This window comes from Copidosoma floridanum, unplaced genomic scaffold, assembly GCF_036245765.1.
Source record: "Copidosoma floridanum isolate Cflo_tuat_1 unplaced genomic scaffold, Cflo_Japanese_pri ptg000031l, whole genome shotgun sequence".
In the NCBI taxonomy this organism is placed as follows: Eukaryota; Metazoa; Arthropoda; class Insecta; order Hymenoptera; family Encyrtidae; genus Copidosoma; species Copidosoma floridanum.
The window spans coordinates 4477107-4502428 of NW_028321908.1; the positions used below are offsets into that span (position 1 = coordinate 4477107).

At 31.8% G+C, this 25322-nt stretch overlaps 1 protein-coding gene across 5 annotated transcripts in view; it reads left to right on the plus strand.

Moving 5' to 3' along the window:
- The window catches only part of Arp1 (Actin-related protein 1), a 553556-nt gene that overhangs the window by 434482 nt on the left and 93752 nt on the right, over positions 1-25322 (plus strand). For all 5 annotated transcript variants that reach the window (XM_089597204.1, XM_089597206.1, XM_089597207.1 and 2 more), the window contains one exon: positions 8595-8657. In XM_089597204.1, coding sequence (XP_089453330.1) covers positions 8595-8657 — 63 coding nt within the window. The remainder of the gene's footprint in view (positions 1-8594; positions 8658-25322) is intronic.

The following is a 25322-nucleotide window of genomic DNA, read 5'->3' on the forward strand; positions in this document are numbered from 1 at the left end:
CTTCATGGTCGTAATTTACTTATGTACGTGCGTTCGAACTAGACTGTACTTATTTACTTATATTACAACAGTTTTTTTGAAAATGAAAGGCTGTGAATAGGAATTTTTAGTATTTAAATTATTCATTGCAATGTAAGCTTTGTATTTATTTTTTATGTAGCTACTATTCGATCTTCTGCATTACAATTGAATAGTTTCTATATCTATAATATAAAACAATTTAGTTTTGCCTCGTAATTTCATATGAATTGTAATTTTTTTTAAACTGTAGTTGTTGAAAATAATGTGTCGAAAGGTAATGCTATCAAGTATTGATTGAAATACATAACTTTTGACGTTTCGGCTCATACAGTTATAAGGATCACAAGGCTCTCATCAGATACAAATTTTAATCGTCACATTGGTGACTATATGTAGTACGCAAAATGGTAAGGCGCTATTATAACGATTTATATAGCATTATAACAAACATAAAAAGTACGAATTATAACAACTTATAACTGTAAGGGCTGAAACGTTAAAGGTTATCTATTCCAATAAATACATAATAGCATTATCACTTGAGCCATTATTTTCAAAATTAATCATCAGTTAGCACTTGAATCTTAAAATAATTGAACTGTGTTTATTATGTGAAGTTGACATTACCCTTATGAAGTTATTTTTTCACAAATAAAACAGTTTTTTGACAACTACATTTTTCATGAGCCTGAAGTTTTTTTACGGGTTCAGTATGGAAAAAAAAGTACGTGTTTAACAACTTTTTTCCCAATATTTTGGGATTTAGAATGAATTAAAAATTTTTTAATTAAATGATATTTAGCTTGGAGACCTATTTTCAAAACTTCATTACCCCGCTTCTATTAGAGCTACAAACTTTTATGTTTTTTTATTTTACAGCTTGATAAATGTACTTAAAAAAAAAAATTACAATTTTATACTAAAAATTAATAACCAGTTTGTATTGTTATATGTACATAAATATGAGAACCGATGTTAACAATCCGAAGTACGTCGTATCAACGTTCGGATTTTTCTGCACCCTATGCATATTCTTAATCTACAAATCATTATTTCAATAATATCAATATTTGTTCTTTATTTATTTATTTAATGAAAAAGTATTACTTACCAACATATAAGACTGAGAGAAACATATTACGTTAGTTTTATCATAATGCATGTTCATGTAGGTAGTAGTTTCCGAGGCATTTCCTAAGTTTCCACTTCATTCTGTATTTTTTTAATTGTATCATGCCACGTTTATTTAAGACGATTTCTTGCAACTTTTTAACTGCAGATGGCGATACGAGTCCAAATTACCCTGTTGCCCGTTATTGCTACTACGGCTTATCCATAAGCATCTTATTTTCTATTTCTCTATTTCACACTTTCGCTTCCTCTTTTGAAAAGTCCAAATTTATAAGTTAAAAGTTTAGCGATCAAAGTTTCATAGGCTTACTCAATGTTGTAAGCGTTTTAAGTTGAAAGTTTGCCTGGCTTGTAACTGTTTCTATAGTTGCTTGTTTGTATAGGTTTGGTAAGTACCTTTGAAATATGCAGCCAAAAAATATAAAAGAAGAGTGGGAAAAGTTTAATAGTATGATTGTTGAGAAACTACGTAGCTAACAAGCATTATTTTATACGATGCAATAATCAATAACTATTCATAACATAATTCGTTTTAATATTTTAGAAAAATGGAAATAAATAGTTGCACTGTTAGCAATAGTTACTTAGTGTTTAAGGTACGGAGGGAAATTTTTTCATGCTTTTTTACTGATATATTTGACTTATTGACATAAATGCATGTGCTCATACACGATCACACAATTAAGAACTGGTTTTAATATAAATAAAATGCCTAAGATAGTGTCACTTACAGTTTAAAGCACGAATATCCACACTTGTAGATGTTTTAATTTTTTTTATTTGCATGGTAATTGAAACAACAATCATTGCGATTTTTAAAGGAAACCAGAGTCAGTCACTCGCAATACGTTTACCAGTAGTTGATACGGTATTGGAACGAAAATTTAAATTATTTTTTATGCTAATATCGCTTTTTTTATTATAGCTGGAGTGTACTTAAGAATCGTCTAGTGAAAAATCAGATGCTGTAGATCGTAGTAGAGAAAATTTAGGTGCGATTTTTAGGTTAAAATAAATAATTATTGGTACAGTTGACAGTTTGAACAAACAGTTAAGTTATTTCAGATCAGTACAAATTAATAAATAAAAAATTTACGCAGTAGCAATATGCTGAGCAAAAAGAACAATAATGACGGAAGCTAATTGGAAAAAAGTTTTACGTTGGTAAATAGTAGGTAAACTATGAAACATTCAACTAAGTAACTTACAAAGTTAAAAGTCCCATAGGATTTCGGTGATCCCTACTACTTTACACCTGTCACCCGACTACTGCCTCTCACACGACACCCTACTACCTCCACCCTTTACTGCGCACATTACTGCGCAGTAGCAGCAAACATCATATAGGTGCTGTCGCAGTTGGTGCATAGCACTGTCTGCGAGCGCTTTATCATCACCGTCGTGGTTGTGATGCCATCAAGTGCGTGCGTATTATTTAACTGTCGGTAGTGTCATCAGTGCTGCTCTCGATTAATGCTGCTGCTGCTTGCTACTGCTGATGTTGATCTCGCATGCTACTGATGCCTTAGTGGAAGACGTGATCACCGTCATTGTGGTGTCATAAAATGCGCACGTGTTATTGTACTGCTGCTGGTGTCATCGCTGTTGTTCTCGATTGCTGCTGCTCTCATTAAAGACATCACCACTGTCATGGTATCATGAAGTACGCATATTATCCTTAAGTGTGTATATTTGTATTTATTTGAAGGTAATCAAATGTTGAACGTAATTCACACTTTCATTTTCGTAATTCTTACATAACGTAATAAACGTATGCATTACATAAATAAACTGTAATGAGTTAATATTTATTTGAAGTGTAGAGTTATAGTGTAGAGTTGTCTCGTGACCATCACCGAAGTTGTCAAGCTGGCGCAGCGAGGCGTGTGTGTCATCCCCGTCCCCATCGCTGAAATTGTCGAGCTGGTACAGCGGGGCGTGTGTGTCATCTCCATCACTGTTGCTGAAGTCTTTGCGCTGCTTTTTATTGAGGTTATTCTTATTTATTTTTTAATTTTCATATTATCACTACAATCTTTGTCCGCATTATCATATGTAAATATGGAATACGCTATTTTCTGCCGTTTTTTACGACTTGGAGCTATCATGAACCTCTTGTTCTCAGTTTCAGACTCATACTTTACTTTCCTAGACTCTACTTAACTTTTTGCTGATAGAAAATACTGTCTTCATGCTGTCAGAAGGATGTTCGTGTCAGTAATCTCTGCTGCTACTATTGTGTTTCTGCTAATGGTCTTCTTTTTGATGCTCTTGAAACACTACTGTTATCGGCAACTTTTCCTTATGTCTATGGTGAAAAAGGACTTTATTATCTGTTGTTGGTATCGTTACGGATGATATTCTCTACTAATTGTATATTTATTGATGATTTCTACTATATGAGTATCAATTATTCTTTATTCGTGAAAAATATTTCCTCACATTGTACATATTTAATTTAAACACATTGCAGCTTCATTAAATTACCAAGCTTAATCAATTTTTGTAAACAGTTTCAAAGCATTAGACGTATATCGAACATACTGAACTTCTTGGAGAGGTTTTTTCAGTCTTCATGCCAAAAAAAAAATACAGAGATTATCAGGGGCAAATAGATAAAGACATAAATGGAATTTTTGGTGAAGTGATTGTCACATCATCTTTTGAGCACCATGATTTGTATGCCACACCTTTCAAAGAAAAATAAAACTTACTGGCTAGAGAGCTAAAAGAACACTTTTCTTTAAGTTTGTTAAATGAAAACCATCAAATCCAGTCACTACAGAATATAAGCCTTGATGCATCTGTTTAAAATATATATAAGTATGGATGTAAAAGAAAGTTGAATTCCGAAGGCGTCATTTGTCGCTCCGAGCTGGTCAAAATCATATGGGTGGCCGAGTCTACGGAAGGATTAACAGTTTTAAAAAAGTTTCACTACGTCTGTACAGTCAAGAACAAGAAGACGAAGTTTTCAACTCTACCTCCACTCAAGCCAGAGAGAATATAAGACAACATCGAGCTCTAGAGTCGTCATTTGTTGCCTCAAGCTAGTCGTGAGCACATCAACAGGGATCTTTATCCACGTAAAAGGATATGTTACTAAGTTCGTACATATAGGTTTTTAAATTATACTTTGGCTCAATTGTGAAAAAAGTATACGTCCATGTTGATGATAAGTAAAGAGGATTTTTACTCCAACTTTTATCAGATGAATATAGTGATCTAGGTTTAATAACATTATTTCCATAGACGTCATCAAATTTTTACACGTATTATAATGAATTTGTGAATATATATTGGGTTGAAAAGATTCCAAAAACTGATCCATCACCTCACTCTCCATCTTTAGATGTCCCAATTTCTGACGAGAAGGTATTCGAAAGCAGGGACTTCGATCTTATAAATAAAATCATTTTAAATGATTTATTTTTAAATTCTTTTTACAATCATGATAAAGGAAGAGGAGAAGGAGAAGAAAATGGAAGAGCCGTCTCTCTCATATTCATGTCATATTTTAATTATTATCTGGAGTTATGTGTGTATTCTGGAACAAAACGTTTTTAATAATGTTTCTTTCTAGCTTTAAATTAACTATTTTTTAAGGAAAAACATTATTTAAATTGCTAACAATGCATATTATCTCGTTATAGCTGAGATTTGCTGCTGATTTTTCAGCATTAAGTAATCGAAGACGGTCTACCAACTAATTTGGATGGTCCCAGTGCACATAATCTATATACTGCATTGCTCGAGTAATTTTGTAACGAGGTAACCATGATCCTTTTTTTTTATCTATAAGTTCAAAAATTGGAGCAATAATTTAATTACTGTTGTGCTTTCAAGTGGCCTCATTTTTGCTATATCTTTTCCTGTCTCCACTTAAAGTTTGTAAAACCCAACTATATAAGATTTTTCTAATTCATCTCATGTGTATAATAATTCGTTTATCATCGTCGATTATATCAAGCCAACACTTGTTGGATATTAAAACTCGTTTATTCTAATTTTGTTATTTTCAAAATGAATTGGTAAACTACCTAGCTTATACGTTTTGTTTGTTTCCGTACTCTATGAATCATATTTAACTAATTATTTTGATTTTTATTAATAATCTTCAACTTTTTATTGATATCAATATCACTGTCATTACTTTTCTATGATTTATTAAAATAGTTATGAATTACAGAACACTTCCTTTTATTTTTATTTTTTTGTTTGAGCAAAGAATTTTTTTCAGAGATCTGTCATTGGTTAAAAAGTGTCATGAATTTTTTTTACCATCTTAACTTTTAAAAATTTTAAAAGCTTATACTTTTTTACGGCTCCTCTTGCATTGAATAGTTGACTAAGTAACTCTTTTTCTTGCTCATACATGTTAACGCTTCAACGTCTCACAGTAGAATGATTATAATGAGTTACATGCGTCCTATATCCATAGCAAAATTGCCAAAGCTATTTGTATATCGACCAGTATTTATCTGTCTATCCTTATCGATAACAACAAAAAGATGTTTTGATATTTGTGAGTGTGACTGGCAGAGATAAAAGCAGTCCACATTTTTATCTCCCTATACAAAAAAAGGCTTTTACGACATTTTATTTCTCTCTCGCACATTACTAACGGTGGGGAGGTCACATCAGCTGGACTTAGTTTACTGACCCCCCCCCCTGCCGTTGGCAATGTGCGAAAGAAACAGATACCCACGCTCGATGTTGTATTTCCTTCTACTTGTGCTTCAGCGCCGTACATAAAAATAACGAGTCTATATTTCTTACATATCCATGATTTAACCTCTGAAGAGTGATGATCATACATCATAAGAGGGGACTTGGTCTTATGAATAGAGTTATGAAAAATATATCGATATAACTCCACTTGTTAGGCTATCAGTATTGCGGTATAGCTACAAAACTTCTGAAACGTCTAGTTCGAGATGATCCTGGTATAAATCCATTGGATGTGGCGTATAAAGAGTACCATATTGCTAATTCTCAGAATCGTTAAAACGTGATCGTGAAATTACACAAAAGGCATGTGTGTTTGTATCATTATTTATTTTTACACTGCATCCAACATCATTAATATGTAAGAATAATAATGTATTTATAAAGTTTGAATCGCAGTCCATACTGCCAAGTCTTACTTGCAATTTTAATTTAACTATTGCAATGTTATATAGTACCGACAGTAAGTTGCTTAGTTGGAGGTGATAGTGTTATTACTTACTAATACGGGTTTAATTAACTCTTTTTTGAATTTCAAGTTAAATTTAACAAGTAAAAAAAATTATCGTATTTTAGAGAAGCTAGTTACTACCTCAAAATCATACAAATTTATAAGAAATCACACAACACTAAGTCAAACCGTACAAAATTGACTATTTAGGGGAGAGTCGAGGGGAGGTGGGGGAGTTGAGTGGGGAGTCATGGAAGGGCTGGATAGAGCGGTGGAGAGTGGAGGAGAGCAGGAAACAGTTGAGATTGATCAAATAAATTCTTATTAGGTTAAACTTCGTAGGTAAAACAAAAAAAATTACCTTATTAAGAAAGAGCTGGGAGCAGTTGATCGGAAGTAGGGGAAGAGCAGGGGAGCTAGGTGTCGTGTCAAAACCACGCAATTACATAATATAGAAAGATATGTATGTGTGTGTGTGGATGTATGTATGTTATTGCTATAAAAATATAAAAATGAATTAGAAAATATACAAGTCAACATTTCGACGAGATAAGTACTGAAAAGTCGATTTCTCATTAACTCTATCAAACAACATCAGTTGGTTTTGAAAAAACTTTACTTTCTGCTAACATGAAATAAATTTTCTATCCGTTACTTTTTGTGGTGCTTTTTTTATTATAGAAGATTACTAGATAAAAAAAAATTTCTTTACACTGATAATAATAAGGATTTTCAACTTGAATTTTATGGGGATCCTGGATGTTTACGTAGAAATCCAGCTATTTTCCAGTATACCAATGTGACTGTACCCATTTATTCTTTAATCATGCTTCCGTCATGAGCCTACCGTTCAACTATAGTAACTTATATTTCAGAAACTTCGTAGATAATTAAGTGCTTTCTGGGAGTATACACCGTTCAGTAAATATTTTTTAAGTAGAATTTTAACATTAAGGTCTATAATTTGAGCTAATAAAATCATATTAACAAGTGCGTTGGTAATGTAAATTCTGTATGGCCTCATGATGAGAATGACAGTAATGCATTAATTACTGTACATATTATCCTCTCTTATTCCCTGTTAGAAATAAAAAAAAAATACATGTATATACAGCAAGTTAAAATTATTTTAATTTTTCAAAATTAACTGACTTTGTTAGATAATGTTACGGAAAAATCGACTTTTTGGCCGTGTGTTTGTTTTTTTATATATACATAAATTTGCTGTAGACTTAAGTTTACAAACAATGTTATAATATACATAATTAATGTTATTTCTTGCATTCTATTGGCTGACATTATTTTTAAACCGAAAAATGCATACTGCAAAAGTTGTAAGTAGAAAAGTGGCATTTCTCCTTTTTTCTGAGTAAATTGAATTTTTTTGCTATGAAAATGAAACAACAATATTGTCCCTTTTTTTCCTGAAAGTGATATAAATATAAAAATATAGAAGGGTTTTAACATAGAAATTGTGACCCATCACAAAGTTTATTTTTAACCTGTTGAAGTAAAAATACAATTTTTTGATCTTTTTCGTTTTGGAAATCAGATTGAAAAATTTTTTTTTTTTCGCGAGAGCCAGAAGCATGATTGATCCTAATTCCATGTGGTCCAAGATGTTTGTATTATTTAAATCATACATTTTTTTCAGTAAGGGGTCACTCAACATTTTCTGAAATTCAAGCAAAAAACTGCTTTTCCAATGCTGTTAAAATGGAACAAAAATTATCACATAGGCTTAAGTCAATTTAGGCAATTTTTGACCCCTCCCTTGAGGTTAAAAATTTGTAATTTATTAAAGCGTAAATTCTGAAAACGAGTGAGAATTTTTTTTTTAATACCACATGTTGTCACATACTATCTAAAATAACCTAAGGATTAACTTTACCCCAAAATTCTTCCGTTTTTCGAAAATTGTTTTGAACATCGATTTTTTGTTACTTTTCGATGTTTTCTGATCACCATGTAGTGCTCGTGAAGTAACGTCTCTGTTTGATCCTTTGGTGCAACTGATGACCTTACTTTTGCTTGCTATTTTTCACTTATAAATGCTCATAATAAGTCAACTATTCATCTGCACTCAATTGTCGTTTCAAATTAATTAAAGTATTTTTTTATGGAAAACTAACGTCGAAATTTCTTCTTTTTTTTTTTTTTTTTTGATAAATTTTATCTGTAAATGTCCTAAATCAGACACATATTTTTTGTTGCAGAATTTCTTATTACATTGCTTCGAAAAATTTATGAATTTTGTTTTCAGGGTTTTGGTGATAGATTATTATCTGAAATACGCAAAATGTCTCCAAAAGATATTAAAATAAGGGTAAGTAAAGAACTTAAACAAGTATTAACTATTATATTAAGTTCTTGTATACATTACCAGTTTTTTTTATTTACGCTTTATGAATAAGATCGAATTATATTCTTGTATTTAAAAATTTTCTTCACGAGTGATCTATAAATCATATAAATCTTCCGTAAAAGCTGTAGAGAATCCATAGATTTAAGTGGGCGAATATGTAAGATGTATATACTGGGCGTAAAAATGCACAACATTTTACCTGTCAAGTATGGCACATAGTTTAAAGCATCAAGTACATACACATTAGCAATAGTATATAATGGAGTCTTAAGGAAAAAAAGAGCTCAGAAGCATTCAATAGGAGTAGGACTTTCAATTTTATTAGATTAAGTGTCTGAAATAAAATCAGGAGGAAGCCTGGTCTAAGTATAAGTAGGATTTAGCACAAGGAAGGCAATGACTTGGAATCCAACAAGACAATCATAGCCATGCATAGCCTGATCTGGCCAAACTTTTCCTAAGATATCTATATGTATACGTATTTGTGTATTTTAGCAGGGCTTATCTCCTCTGTAGGCTCCGCGTGCCAACCATTTTTACTGAATAATTTTACAATGTATGGAAGAACAGTTAAAATTAAATCATTAATTAAAGATAATGTGGATTTCAGGATCCAGATAAGGTACAAGCTAAGCTTTTGAAAAGAAGAATAAGTTATCAGACAATAACTTAAGTCGAAATGTCCGGATATCAGCTCCGTTAACAATTATTATAACTCATAAGTAAACACAGTAAATATTTAAGATTGGGCAATGCCTTCTGTAACTTGAAACATTTGCATGTATATTTTACTTTTCAAAAGCTTATTAAAGAGATATTTTTTCAAATATTCTTTTTATGGTCCAAAAAAATGTCAGTTAATTATACATTGTGTGACTTTATTTACTAAAATGTTTTTCAAAGAAAAATTTTAAGATTATTCTGTACTGTCAAAGAAACGGTCACTGTTTGTAGAATTTTGTTTACTAATTCTATTGTAATCTTGTAAGAAATTTTAATTTCGGCCCATTTTGATTTCTTATTCAGGTAAGGAGAATTTGGGTGATTTGGTACACTTCAAATTTTAAATATTAGTTGGGACAGTGACGAAAACTGTAGTTACAATTGATATGCAATTCATAGATAAATAACTATTGAAAAAAATATCCTTGGATTATACAACTCATTTTTCACCCAAATTATTAAAAACCAAAAGTGTTTATTTCTATTAGCTATTTTATAAATCATTTCTTACGTGCTTGGATAACAACCATGTCCTATGAATATTTTTTGCCACTCAACATGATTAATATAACCTTCTTGTACGTGGAAAAAAATATTTTACCCAGAAACTTGGTAGAAAATATCTTGAAAACTAACTATGCATTTCTAAAAACAATCAAGTAATTAGTTGTATCACAAAATATTTAAAAAATGTGCATCCTAAATCACCGTACGAGTTCCCTAGTCGTAATACAATTTGTCAGTGAAAGGTATCTAATGATGTTTGATTGGAACATCTTTGTTGCGATTTCGCTATGTGATTCAGTATTTAAAAAAAGGAAAGTTATAAGATTCAATGAGAAAGTAACACGTTTTTTAATGAGAAAAAGCCTTAGGCATAAAAAAACTTACGTTTGTTGTAAAAATAGTGTGTTCAGAAATGCCTCAACAAGAGAGCGCAGGGCCCTGCAATAGTTATAGTTTCGAAATTACTTAGAAAAAATATAAGTAAACTGAGGCTATATAATAATATTATTTTCAAGGCGGATGCCACCGTTCTTGTAGAGATCCGAGTTCCAAGGGAGTTCGATTTCTTTACTGTATGTTTTTTGTGCAAAAAGGATAAAATGGAAGTTAACTATAGATGATGTTTTGTTTAACGCAATAGCGATCATGAGGCATTAATAGACCCCCCAGCTCCCTTCACAGCCCCTCACAGCCTCCCCTCCCCCACATATAAACTAAAATTCGACCGTTTTCACCGTTAATTTAACATCTTTAAATTTTTTTCTGAAACCCTCACAGCCTACAAACAGCTCCTCCATAACCCCTACACCATTTTCCTTGTCCCCCCACAGCCCTTTTATAACCCCTCCACAGCTCCCACACTATTTTTCTGTATATATGTATATAAAATATAATTTATACATATACATGTATGGAAATGTATTACAATTACATGCATGGATATTTATTAATAAAAATTATCTATTAGGAATCCGCGTACGAAACGCCTGTATGACACAAATAATTTTTTTAAAGTAATTTGTTACATCATACAACCATTAAATTATTTATAGGTACTTTAAATTTGTTTGCTGTTGTATTGACATTTTAAAAACATATATATGTATATAAATATATATATATAAATCAATGTTTATTTATGTAATGATATTAATATATAACATTTAAAATCGTAATAATTGAATGATCAGAAAGTTGTTTTAATTTATTTATAAGTATTAGGTTCTTGGTGCACTTAACTTTTTTTTGTTACTATATTTGTGTTGCTATTAGTAAAAACAATGTAATGTTTATTCTTTAATCACATGTATTTAAATGATATGACAGAATTATATATACAAATAAAAACGTTACACAATTCTTGAATAATATTAACCGTAGAAGTATCGCCTAATTTGAAAAAGTTGAGTAAATAACACGTTCAATCAAGCTATATCATAACCACTAAGGGACAGAATGAGAAAAATTGTAGATATCTTATTCTGAAAAATTTAAGATCAAATTTGTTCAACCAAGAAGTATCAGCATATGAAAAAAATATTATTAGGTTACGTATTATTGATAAATGATGAAATGATAATAAAAATAATATAATTTAATTCACTACCATTAATTTTCTTGATTTTTTTCTTAGAATTAACAAGTTTGTTAAGTATGTAAAGATTGCTTTAAACAATTTTTTCTATCTCTATATTTTTATCCCTTTCTACTTGAATAAATAAACTATTTTTATTTTTGCATTTTGCTAAAGCCACGTATGACCATGAGAAAATTAAGGTTTTTCTAAACATAAACCTACATTACTAAAAATTTGACCTTGAGATTTAATTATTGTTGTAATAAATGCCACAACGATTGAAAGCTGCTTACAATACGAAGACTCTATTTTTAATTTTTGTTCCACTTATTATTTCTCTTTCTATATTATACTTTAATAATTTCGTGATTCTTAATTGTGTTTCATCACACAGTCCATTGGATATACTTAAATTTCTAAGTAACATCATTATTGTAGTAATTGTTAGGTTTAGTTCATAAAGTAGTAATCCTTTACGAATATTGTTCAACATCAAAGTTTTCTATTGTTTGAAGACTTTAAGTATTGAAATTAAAATAGTAAAAAATTGAATTTGGTGTCACCGTCAATTGTTTATACTTAATTGATTTATAACACTTGTACGTCGAACGATCAGGTAACATACGAAACATTTATTTCTAAGTTTTGGGAAGAACTATTTTATCATATTAAAATTAATTGTTAATCAAATGAATAATTTATTAATTGATGTAATGTATAATCGACTAATTGTTTAATAAACAGAAAATAAATATCAAAACTAGAGGTAAGTTATGATCCACACAAGAACAAGAAGAAAGAGGTTAATCTGTAACAGAGGTTGCTTGTTGTAGACTGCTCACTGGCGGTTCCAGCACTGCCAAAAAAAATTAGGGATCACTGTGTGCTTAAATACCCAAGTATAAATTCATACTTCTATGACTGACAATATATGAATAGAAATATACCTTGAAACCATATATTAAATAACTCATTATGATCTATCGAAGGTGCAGCAATTATGGTTCAAATAAGGATACTTGGTAATTAGATATGACTTTAATAAATGTTTTGAAATCAAGTAGCTAAGCAATTCATAAAAAATTATTATTTAGGTACAAAAAGTTAAACATAACGCCATGGCACGACGTGCTGCTAGACTAGCCAGTACAGGACATTACGCTTTTATTGAATCGTCTGATTAATTTAAATTAACTTTTTTTACGCCTATGCTAATTACATCTGTAACATTAGGCTTGCATCTGTCACATACGATTACAGACTCATTCTTAGTTGCGTATGTAATACACACAATATACATCTAAAAGGCTATAACAAAAAAAAATCTAGAAAAATTAAAAAAAAAATTTAATAAGCAATTGATTATTTAAAATTTAAAATGAAAAATAAAAATTAAATAAACATTTATGCAGATGTAAGATAACTATTCCTAAATAAAAAAGATTTGCTAAGTTTGAAAATTTTTTAATTACATGAATAATGTATAATTAAATAATCATGTATAAATAAAATATTAAATTAAATGAATAATAAATAAATAAAACTTGTAATGATTAAAACATGATACTGACTATCAGTAAATAAATATTAAAATAGGAAATAAGTTTTGAATCACAGTAAAAGAAAAAGTTATAGTTTCTCCCTTACTAGGATAGCTCGTAGTACAGTAGGTAAGATACTTGGCTCGTGTATAGAAGATAACTGATTTAATTTCCGAGAAAAACTTGTTTTTTCTTAGGAGAATCAGTTGAAGAATAAGGAAGCAAAATTTAATATAAATCAAATAAAGTTTCTTATTATATGCCCTTTGGTTGTACAGTACGGTATAGTATGGTGTGGTTAAATAAAAGTAAAAAAGTAAAGTAAAAAATTCACTATTCTATTTTTTCTTTAAGTCACAACTTTGAAATTGTTGGTTGACTCTGTATCTGACCCTATATACCGACTTTTAAAACAAATAACCGACCGATTTTTCTGGTGATGTCTGGATCTCCAGGGGCTCTCTTTCCGAAAAAAAGCCAGCACCTGGCCAGCTCATTAGATAAAGTTACTGTTGGTTATAAAAAGTTCGGTACAGCGAGTTTAGACGGCTTATTGGAAAATATCTTTCCATGAAACTTGATAGTAGCTAAAATATGCTTGAGACAATTGCTGCGCCCTGTAAATAGTACCCAGTAGGATGGATGACCGAGTTGTCTGAAGGGAACTTTGCAAGGAGCCCGCATAAAAGACTCGCATACTAGAGGAAATAAGGGATGGTCATTACGGAAAAAAAACAAGGAAGGTAGAAATTAGGGCAATAGGGTACGTAAAAACCCTGCAATGAGTATACGTGAAAATCTTACTAATATATAAAGCAGAAGCGCTAAAACCGTTGCAATCGCTAACCGCGAAAACTACGGAACCGATTTTGTTGAAATTTTGCACACTGATTCATGATACTTCCTAGATGGTTTTAGTATAGTTTTTATCTTAACAAATTCAATAACATTAGCAATGAATGAGCTCAAAGTTTTGCAAAAATATGCCAGCTTTTCACTTTAGTTCAGTAAAATCTGCTAGGTGGCGTCGACATAAAATTGAAGCTACCTGCAGCATAATTAAATAAGTGTGGTTATAATACGCTGGAGCGTCTCCATAGTGTTGTAGTCGAGCTTCGGCAACTCAACGAACTGTATTGAGAATGCTGATAATAGTCTTGCAGCTGGGTATCCCGGTTACGGACGACACTCTTCTCTAAGGGGGAAGGGACCTAAGTGTCCATTCACCCTGAATCTCGACGAGTGCGATCAAAAAAAAAAAAATTAATTCCAACCGATGCCGTCTCTGCCACAATACCAGGTGTTATATCTAGCCAGAGCTCAATCTGCTCCAACTCATCAGAGTTGTGAGGGAGTTCCACCATCCCACTTTGTGCAGTTAGAGAATTTGTGGCTACAAATGTAAGCAAGGGAAGAAAACAGCTCTGAGCTCTGAGGGGCATGGGCAGCCACAACGGCTACCTTCTTGGTCGTCGCGTCCCCAATGCGCTTACCCACATGTTCCCGTCTAACGATGAGCGGTTGGTTATCCGGGGAACGACCCGAGACGAGATATTCTTTGATCAGCAGCGTATCTCCCTCTATCACAGTCTCCGTATATCGAGACTCCTAGGGTAAGAATCAAGCAACCGTAGCCAGCTCTTTATCATCAGGAATAAGAATAGCCTAGAAGTTTCACCACTGGCGCTTTTTAGGGCCATTGTAAGTATTTACGTTTCCTACTTAACCATCAATTTCATCGGTTCTTTTTAGCATCCACCAAAGGATAAACTACCTTGCCAACAAATACATTTTTATTACCATTTCTGGAAGCGGTTCGTCGACTAAAAGACTATATTAACTAAAGACGGGCACTATTAAACCAAGTCAGCCATTCACTAGCAGACGTCACCTGCGGAGTTGTTCTTCGCAAGGCTAGAAAACCCGTTGACCGACAACCCTATATTACCCTCTCGACTCTAAGAATTCAACCAGGAATCACTGATCCTCTCCAAAGTCTGCGTTGGGCAAACCTATAACAGCTATGAAGGAAAAAAAAATTGAGCCAACGGGACAGCCTCCACTAGACAAGTATCACTAACCAATCTCCCCATCTAAGATTACCAAAACAACTGAATCTGCAAATAAAAAAGGTGCTTTAGACACCAACATCTTCGACATTATACCGGGAGACGTTGAGAAAGAGCACTACAACTAGCCCCAAAGCATCGGACTTTGTAATTTTTCTCCCGATCAGTCTGGGTTTTCAACAGCAGGCCAGAGAAGATCACCCTGAGGTATCCAGGCAGTCACAATTGCTGTTAACTGCAGTCAAGAAAGAGTTAACTTAAGAAGCTCACCGGTCTTTTTTAGGGCCATCGGAGGTCGAACTACCTTGCCAACAAATATATTAGAACTTATCAAAGTTGACAGAAAATAGCCTTTAGGGGTCACACAAATTTTAAGCATGCCAAAAGTCGCAAGAGGGTGAATCGGAAGAAAAACTTCAAGTGTATCTAATAAATACAAATTTACTTAGGCGTCAAGAAACTGAGGCAGAAAATTTATCGAGATTGAAACAGCAGCGTCGAAATTAACAACTAAAGAGTCCATTACGTGAAAGATCAGCTTTTCATTGTACCCTTACAGCAATCTCTAAAATCTTTAAAGATCCTACTTCAGATTTTTAAATAAGTAGAAAATGTTTTTGTGTTTTTGTGGCAATAAAACTGTAGGGTTTAAGGTCCAGGACTTTGTTGCTCTGGTAATAAAGTTGTGAGATATGAGAAAAAAAATTTTTTTCTAATATAAATTTTTTTCTAATATAAATTTTTTGGAGATTTAAAATCTTAACAGCTTTAAAAAGTAGCCGTTTTCGTGAATTACACGGGAAAAACTGTAAATCAACGGCTTCTTATGGCCACCGATTATTTTATGGCATAAAGAACGCACGGTACTTTTCAGCATAATAATTTTTTTGAATTAGACGGGGGGCTGCTAGTCCTAATATAATACATTACAGGGAGATAGATATATATATAGTTTTTTAGTCTTTTTTTCTAAGACTTCGTTATTTTGCTAATAACATCTATTGTCTAGCCCCCACATGATTTTTCTTGACCTTCCACCACCTTTCCAACCTCTTGCAGCCCCTCCATGGACTCTCACACGTGTTTGTTAAACCTCCACTGATTCTAATTTAACATTTACACACCAGGACATACTCATACCTTATATTGTATATAAATGAAAATGACTCAGAATTTAATGCTATTAACTGTTTTTATTTTTGATTACAATAACTGTTATTATTTAATTGTATTAACCACCATCTTGCGTACTACTTATTAGTCTCTGTTTTGTGACAATTATCTTGTGTCTGATAAGGGCCTTGTCTTTCTTATAACTTTACGAGCTGAAACACTATTTTATTGTGAATAATTTAAATAGTTGATAGAATTACCAACTGAGTCATTTTCATTTATGTTGATCGTCAGTTATCACACGAGCTATTGAAATACTTCTACTATACAGCTGTAACACCAGATTCAGTTACTAACCCCTCTGGGAGTCATCCCATCGAAATTTTGACTTATTCTCTCTGTAGCCTGCCCCCCCTTTAACTAAGGGGTGGACCTATGTGTCCTTTTAATTTACATAATAAAGATTATCCTACAAAAGTATAGCCGCATTTGTCCTTTTGCACATTGTAAGTGGCTCTCTCTTTGGCTCCCCATCCTAATTCGATGATACATTTTGGTTTTAAAATAGAATTACATAAGATTATCAAAATTGCTATACTGAAAATCATTTTATAGTATTTTGCCAAGCTCGTTGACATATATTAAATAATTTATTATAAATATAGAAGCCGTTCGTTTGGCATTAAAGCTGAATATTTTTTCACTTTTTAGAAGAGGTAGAAATGTTGTACCATGTAGGAGCAGACCGAGGTGATCAGTGTGCGAAAATGAGTGAAGAGCAGTAGTCCCAGCAGAGAGTTGATAGTGAGTAGTTAGGCTTGTATCCTAGCTCTTACCGTCCTCCTTTTGTGACTCTGCCAAAATCAAGCGAACTATATTGTTATAATTAACACAAATGATGAATATCCTGCATTAAGAACCTGTACCTCCTATGTTACTTAATTATTAATAAAGTTGAATAAACGCAAAATCTGATTTGAATTACGGAGTGTATTTGTTGTTCATTTGCTTTTGGTATCATAAAATAAATGTTGCAAAGACAGCTTTTAGGCTCGTACCCTGAAATACGTCTTTCCCTTCAGATTATCGATTTATACTTCCTCCCCATCAGGCTACACTAATCTTCTACCGTATTTGTAAGCAACATTGACTCGAAAAATATTGACGTCTAGAACGACACACCCTCAGAGGACAAGATTATTGTTCTTAAATAGGAGGTAAGTATCATTCCAGGGTCCACGTAAAGTTCCTTACCGTGTGTGTAATCACTTGAACTGCGAACACTAAAAAAGTCTCATTTTTATAACGATTCCCTTATGATCATTTTCTGGAAGCTTTTATCAAATAGACATAATAGTTACAGCCCATGCTTCGCATTTTAACAAAGTTCCAACTAATATTTCATTTTATACAGCACGTGAGGATTGAAAAAATTATTGATTTGTTATGATGTTGATAATATAATGATGTTAATATTACGACGTGTTTTGTGAGATTCCTACGTACCATAATGATACATACATATTGATACTCTACGGCTGTTGCTAGATAGTTCAAGGCCACTTAAATTCTCTAATCACGTAAGACAGGTCATCGTACTGAAAAATAAACGTTCAAGGCCGTGGGAGGATCTTGGGTAGGCTGTCAAAGCTTACAATATGAAATAATAAAACGTCTATAAACGAATTGAAAAATTGCAGTTTCCATAGTTTTAAAACAAAATTTCTCATTCCTTAATTTCAAAATTAAATAAAAAACGATTTTCAAAGTAAATTGCAAGTGCAAAAATTGAATAATTAAACGAATGGTTTTTAATTAAAAAATATAAGTGACAGTATAAATTTCACATTAATTAAGTTGACTTTTATTCAATGTATAGAAAGATTTTTGTCGTTAAGTAAAAACATTTGAAACAATCGGTGGTGAATAAGCTAAAAATCATATGGATATCTCGAAAATTCTAAATAACGCAAAAAAAAGGTAGTAGTTAACAAATACAAATGATAGCAAAGGCCCCAAAGTAATGGCATAAATGGCTAAATGGATTTTCTAGAAGAAAACTGAAGAGTTGCTCATGAAAAAGATGCATAGTTTTAACACAAGCAAATCAAGCTGCGTGGGTTCAAACAAGGTTAGCTGTTTTTTCGGAAATAGCAGAATCTGCCACTTTTAGCCATTTTTTTTAAACTAAATAACTTGCAATCTATACAATTATAAGGACTGAAATTTAAACATAAAACAGATAATACAGTCCTTTATATACTTATTAGTACTTATATAGTCCTTAATATACATCAGATAGAGACAATTGTAGACTCAGATACTCGCAAAACTCAATTTGCACGAGCAACCTCCAAACAATCTTACGAAGTGCTCATCTTACAACACAATTTCGATCTGGTACATCCATGAATGTGTATAATCAACAATTTAAACATTCTTTACTGCGTATATCTACAAAAATTTTTATACACAATTTCTACAGCAACTTGTACTTAATGTAAAATCCGAGAGATCAGTAGTTGTAATCGTCACTTACTATATAATTATTGTACCACAACTATGCTCTTATCAATCGAGAGTAATTAGGTTAAGCTCTGACTGGTAGTTCGGATCTCCAATCTGACTAGTCCTCCTTAAATGCAAGAGCATAAAAACTCCTTGCACATGACAATAATTACCCTTTTTCTTTCATCAAGTGCTTTAAAGTAACTGTAAAGGTTGGAGAGTGAAATCTGTTGTATTTTTTAAGCGAATGTAAACCTTAGTTTGCTGACTAAGCTGCGTGTTCGAAGCGTGCATTTTAAGCAAATGTAAGACTCAATTCGGTGACTAAGCTGTATAAGAAAAACTTGAGCCAACCAGGCCACTGTAGTTATGCCTAAAAAGTTAACCAAAGAGGAAGAAGAAAGAAAGGGTTGTCGACTTGGGTTCTGGTGTTAAAATTGGCAGCCTATTTATTGTCATTTCCACGAGTGTTCTCGTGTAGGATTAGGATCATTTTTGTGGTCAACTTTGTAAGATCCTGTGACTACGTGTTTGCAAGTGGTGGCCAACCAACATTCATAGAAGTAAGTTGAGTTAAGAAAAACAATAACTTGTATAAACATTGTAAATGCAAATCTGAAATTTTATAATTTATATTATTTGTAAAATGAATTATTTCCGCTTGACTCAATCTATTAAATCATCAGTTAGTCACATTTGCTTGTTGATTAAATTTATTTGTCTTAATTGAAACTTTCCAATTATTAAATTATATGAGATATTCCAAGATTCAAAGTTCTGATTGAGAGAAACATAATTCCTACTTTGGAAATAAATTAAAAACCAAAGGAAATTTAAATAGATAACTTATGACAAAGACTCTTACAAGGACGTAGAATGAAAAGACAAATAAGATACGCTACTACTGTATTACATAAGATATAAATTCATACAGTAGGTCAACGCTAGCTTGGCTACCACATACTTACACTACTGTACACCATTCGGTGAAACCTAACACCACAACGCCGAGTCAACGATTTCAAAATAAAAGTATACTGAAAGTAAGAGCAAATAAAGTCTTTGGGCCGACGGCTGGTTTCTGACGAACAAAAATTAAATTAAATTTTTTGTACAACGAATCTACGAGTTGCGCCCTTCACTTGTAAAAGTTCAATATTAACAAATTGGCATCTCTGCGGGGGATTAAGCCTTTTGTTTCTCTTAGCGTACGCTTGAACCAAATTGAAATCTTTATTTTTTTCTTTTTCCTTTGTTTCGATAATTTTTTGTTTTTGTTTTTTTTATTGTCTTACCTCATTTTTTTTCTTATAGTGGATCAGACACTTGAGGATGTAAGCAAGGTAGCTGATATAACTACAGAAAAACTGTTACTGGAAAATACTATTGGGCAAAAAAAAAACCAAAAAATTACTAAAATTCTTTAAATCATCACGTAACGTAGCCCTCAATAATTCAGCTTGACGTATCTATCAAGCTGCCCTACACATACCCATCTATAGTGGCCGAACTACACTACTTAGAGATATCTTGCAAGGTATTGAAAATGGTAGATCCCTTATCTTTAATGAGAAAGAACCCATGTTTTTAAGAACAGTCATTTAAAGGCTAGAGGGTAGCGCAAGAAGTTGTCTAGACGGATTAATATTAAATAAATTAGATGATCTTATAAGCCATTTTAAAGCACACTTTAATCTCTTAAAAACTTAAGCTCGGTACATTACCGATGATGATAATTCTTGAGTGAAATCTGTGGAAACTGTTCTTGATTTTCTTAAGAGAATCCCCTAACTCATTAATCAAGGCACTAAAGCAGCGAAAATATACTTCACTTTCAATAATATTTCTGAATATCAACTACCTGATTCGTAATTATATCTAGGATCGATTGGCCATTAAGCATTTATGCAAATCCTACTCGATGGATTTAAGACCAACATGCTGTCACGTATACCAAAAACCTTTGCTAGTGCCTTGCAGGTAGCTTTAGAAGCCTAAGAAGTTGGGAAAATATTATACCCCAACAATTATATTACTATGCACCAGCAGAATTTACATATGTACCTTGCTCAGTAGTTACACCTTAGAGCAAGACAAAATCTATCAGTATGCTAGCAAAATAGACAAGAAAATTTTTTATATTTTCAGCCCAATCAAAACAATGTAAAACAAGTTAAATATAACGACTCCAACGTGTAAAATCGTGACAATATATCTTATTATTACAACCCTAATGACACAGAAATTTTCCCGACTACGTTAAATGTAGACGGAAAAATAGTATCACACCCAGCTCTTTAATTTGGAAATATTGACTCCACTGATCAATGTGTAAAATTATTGCAAAAATCGAATGAAACGCAATCTTATCAACCTTTGAACGAATCATGGAAAAATCATTGAAATCTCGGCCCCACCCAATCAATACAACACTAAAATAAATTATTAGCCTATTTGAGTTGCCCCTTTTACACAAGCTTACTGAAGTGTGTATTTGGTAACTCGTCTACTTCTCAAATGGAAAATTACCCATGCACTTGCAAAAACGTTCAGATATCACAAGAATCATGAAACGACACTAGCTTTCGCTCAAGATCGAATTGTTTCAATAATCAACAAAATTTTAAACCAAATTCTCCTCAACTAAGCCATCCTTTAAACAACGGGAAAGGTGCTAGTCGCCCAGACACAGTGGTGGGCAAATACCAGAATCAGCATCCACTGGCGAACCAATTTGCGCAATCGCCTGAGTGTCTGTCGCAAGATTCATTGGCAATTCGCCGACAGTAAGACTGAAAATTTCACAACTAAATGAAATCGAAGACACATTTATCATAGATACTAGAGCTGTTATCAATGCCATGAAAATATCCTCATTATTACCGAATTTTATTATAAGTACTGATACAAAAAGTTGCCCTTATTAGATTAATTTTTCGAAACATCATAACATTAGGAACAGTGATGTTAAATACATTTGATGAAAATCTTATTTTTCACTTCTTGTCACAAGAAACACATTTAAGTAACACAAAAACATTAGGAAATTTATTTCCAGCTGAAGAACTTGCCAGACTTTGCTATGACATAAATCTCGTTCTATTTACAGGAAGAATTGCAACAACAAGCGACGTAGAACACTGACTTGAATTGCTCAATACAACAGCAGAATGTATAAGTCAACAAGACAGTTTTTACGAAATTATGAAAGGTATTGGCATAAATAAAGAAAAATCGGAATCTCTGCTAACTTTTTAGTATTCCAAGCCTACAGGAGTAATCTTTGTTCAAAATCGTGTTTACAAAATACCGCCTAGATCGAGAGTTTCAATAGAAATTCCTATAACGCAAACTAATAGTCACAGACAAGCATACCTGCGCTTGAAAGAAACTACTTTTGGTATATTCATAGGCGGGACAGAAAAAATATGATAAAGGTCGCTGTTTCACGATGGCTGTAAACACCAGAGAGAAACCGAGATCCCACCCTAAAATCTCGTACCTTTTTATTTAGATAATTTCAAAAAGTTTCTCTACTTAGAGCTTAGTGATAATGTTCCCAACATAACAAGAGAAGAAAGAATTAAATATATCACGGAAAAACTTTGCTGGCATTATCATGACAGGACAAGTTATAATTAACTTTGGCAAATAGCAAAAGAGTATTCACATCTTTTTTTATATCAAAGGTCATTCTGCTTCACGTACATCGTATGTAAAACATAATATACCAACAACTGACGATAAATCTGTTCTTACTAAACAATATAGACACTCTCCTGCTCTACGCAAGGAAGTTACAGATCCGATTGATAAATTATTAAAAGTAGGAACCATTAGCTACTCTTCTAGCCCATACAATAGTCCGCTGTGGATTGTCCCTAAAAAGCCAGAACCCAACAGAGAAAAGAGACATCATCTCGTGGTAGAATCCAGAAAATTAAACGTTAAAACTATCCTTGATGCTTACCCGTTGCTTAACATTACAGAGATATTAGAGCAAATCAGTAGATCAAAATTTTTTTCAGTATTCGATCTAACTAATGAATTTCATCAAACTGAAGTATCTCCAGAAGATTGCCACAAAACAGCTTTCAGTACTCCATACGGACATTACGAGTATACAGGTATGCCATTTGGGTTATGCAATGCTCTAGCTACATTTCAAAGACTCATGGATTCTGTGTTATTAGGATTACAAGGCACGGAACTATTAATATTTTTTGATGATATTATAATATGATCCAAATCTTGAAAAGAACATGAAATAAAAGTAAGAAAATTATTTAATAGAATAACACGTGCTGCATTACAGCTAGATAAATAAGAATATTTAACACTAGAAGTGACATATTGAGAACATAAAATAGGTGTTTTTGGAGTAAAACCTGATCCCAAGAAACCAGAAGCAATGAAAAATTTTCCAGTTCCAACAAATTGCATAAAAATAAAAAAAATTTTAGGACTCAAAAGATGTTATCGATAATCAATAAAAAATGATGCTGGAATCGTAGAACCTCTAATTCTATTATTACTAAGAAGTCAAAACTGTTGAGTTTTTCGAAACTAATATGGGGCTATAACCAATAAAAGATATTTCGACGAAAAATCAAAAAAAAAAAAAAAAAAAAATTGAATGGAGAAAATGTAAAGTACCTAAGGAAAAGATTCGTGTGGAATACGGAATGATTTTTAGTATTAAAAAGTTTGTAGAAGACTGTAAAGAAACAGCTATCAAAGAAGCAACAGATGGAAATAAATAAGAACTTAGGAATAAGATAAAAGCTATGCAAAATCAAAAATAAAGGAAAACAATCCATTAAAATCGGAAAATATGAAGAAAAACAGTTCTAGTACTTTCTCTCAAAAATTAAAGGTCACTGTTACACCTGTAGAACTTTATACCTGTATAAAAACCTAACGTATGACAAAAGATTGTTGGCAAGATCAGTCATCCAAACACGAGAAAACAGAGCAATACACTGAAAACAGGAGTACTCAATGAAGTAGAGACCGAGGAAGAGAACAACATAGACAACAGCAGAGGCAGTAGCCAAGCAGAAGTCAAGTCAAATTGAGCGAAGATAAACATTAAGTGGTAAGTTTGACTACGTAAGTAATACATGAAGAAAATAAAGTACACTAAACAAATAATCACGATACTGAAAATGCATTTAATCAATTATTAGATCGTGCTTGTAGATATTATACCATATATAATTTTTTAATTTGAAAAACTGTGTAAAAGTATGTGTACCAAATGGTGATATCGTGGAAATATATAAATTAGGAATATAAATTTAAATTTTCTAAAAAATAAAAAACAAATTTAAAGTAGAACCAAACAATATTTATTGTGTCGAAAACATTGAAAGAAATTTAATAAGATTTTTAAAAATAGCCAGATTAAGTAAAATAGTAGCTGTTAATGATTCTTCTGAAATACACAATGAAGTCACTTATGAATTTGTAGCAATAGCTAAAGTAGAATAAGGTTCGTGTCACTTAAAAAGTTTTGTAAAGAAAAACGATAAGAATAGAAACTTTGGAAATAGTGTAAACAATCAAGATTTTTGGAATTTTTTGAGTATAAGGGTAAAAGATAACAAAAAAAGAATAATGGCATAGAGCGTTTGGTCACATTAATTTTTAATATTCAAATAAAGTAGTTACAAATAAAATATTCTATAATATCCCAGACAAACTAGAAAAAATTATCATGAAATGTGGTAGTTAAATTCAACATAAGACGACAAATATTTCATTTGAAAATGATAGAAAAAAGGGTAAAGAAATATTTAAAGTTATTTCTACTGATTTAAATGGACCACATAGTACAACGAACTATGACAATAAAAAATATTTTTCAACTGTTATAGATAAGTACAAAAAATGTAAAGGAGTCTATTATATTAAGCACAAATTAAAAAATTTTAATAGTTTCTTTGACTATGTACATTAAACAGAAAGTAAATTTAGTCGAACTATGAAAAACGTCTAACGCTATAATGAAAAGTAATATCTTAATGAAGGGATTTATAACTGTACAAAATATAAAGGTATAGAATGAGTACGATGTTCACTTAATGTACATAAACTTAACAGGGTAGTGGAAATATATAATCGATTGGCAATGGATATGAATATATGCTTATTAGGCGAACATAAACATATACATTTGATAATTATGTAAAAAACAAGGTTTTATAACAAAAAATTGTATGATTATTGCTTAAATCTAAATTGTAAAAGCACAAATCTTGAATGTATTTTGATATTTGTAGATAATTTATTAATATGCAGCAAAAGTCTGGAAGAAAATTAACAAATACAAAGCAAAATTAAAGAAGCAATTTGTAATAAAAGACTTGAGCAAAATTAAAAATTATATTAACAGTGACGTGTAATACAATAAATTATAAAGTATAATAAGTAAAATAAGTAGTACAATATAAAGTCAACAAAACTATATCAAATCATAGGCTCGGAAATATAATTTAAAACAATCAAAACTATACGAAACTCCGATGGGAACCAATTTGAGATTTGAAAGAGCTAAGAACTGTGTAAAAACATAAAATATCGATAT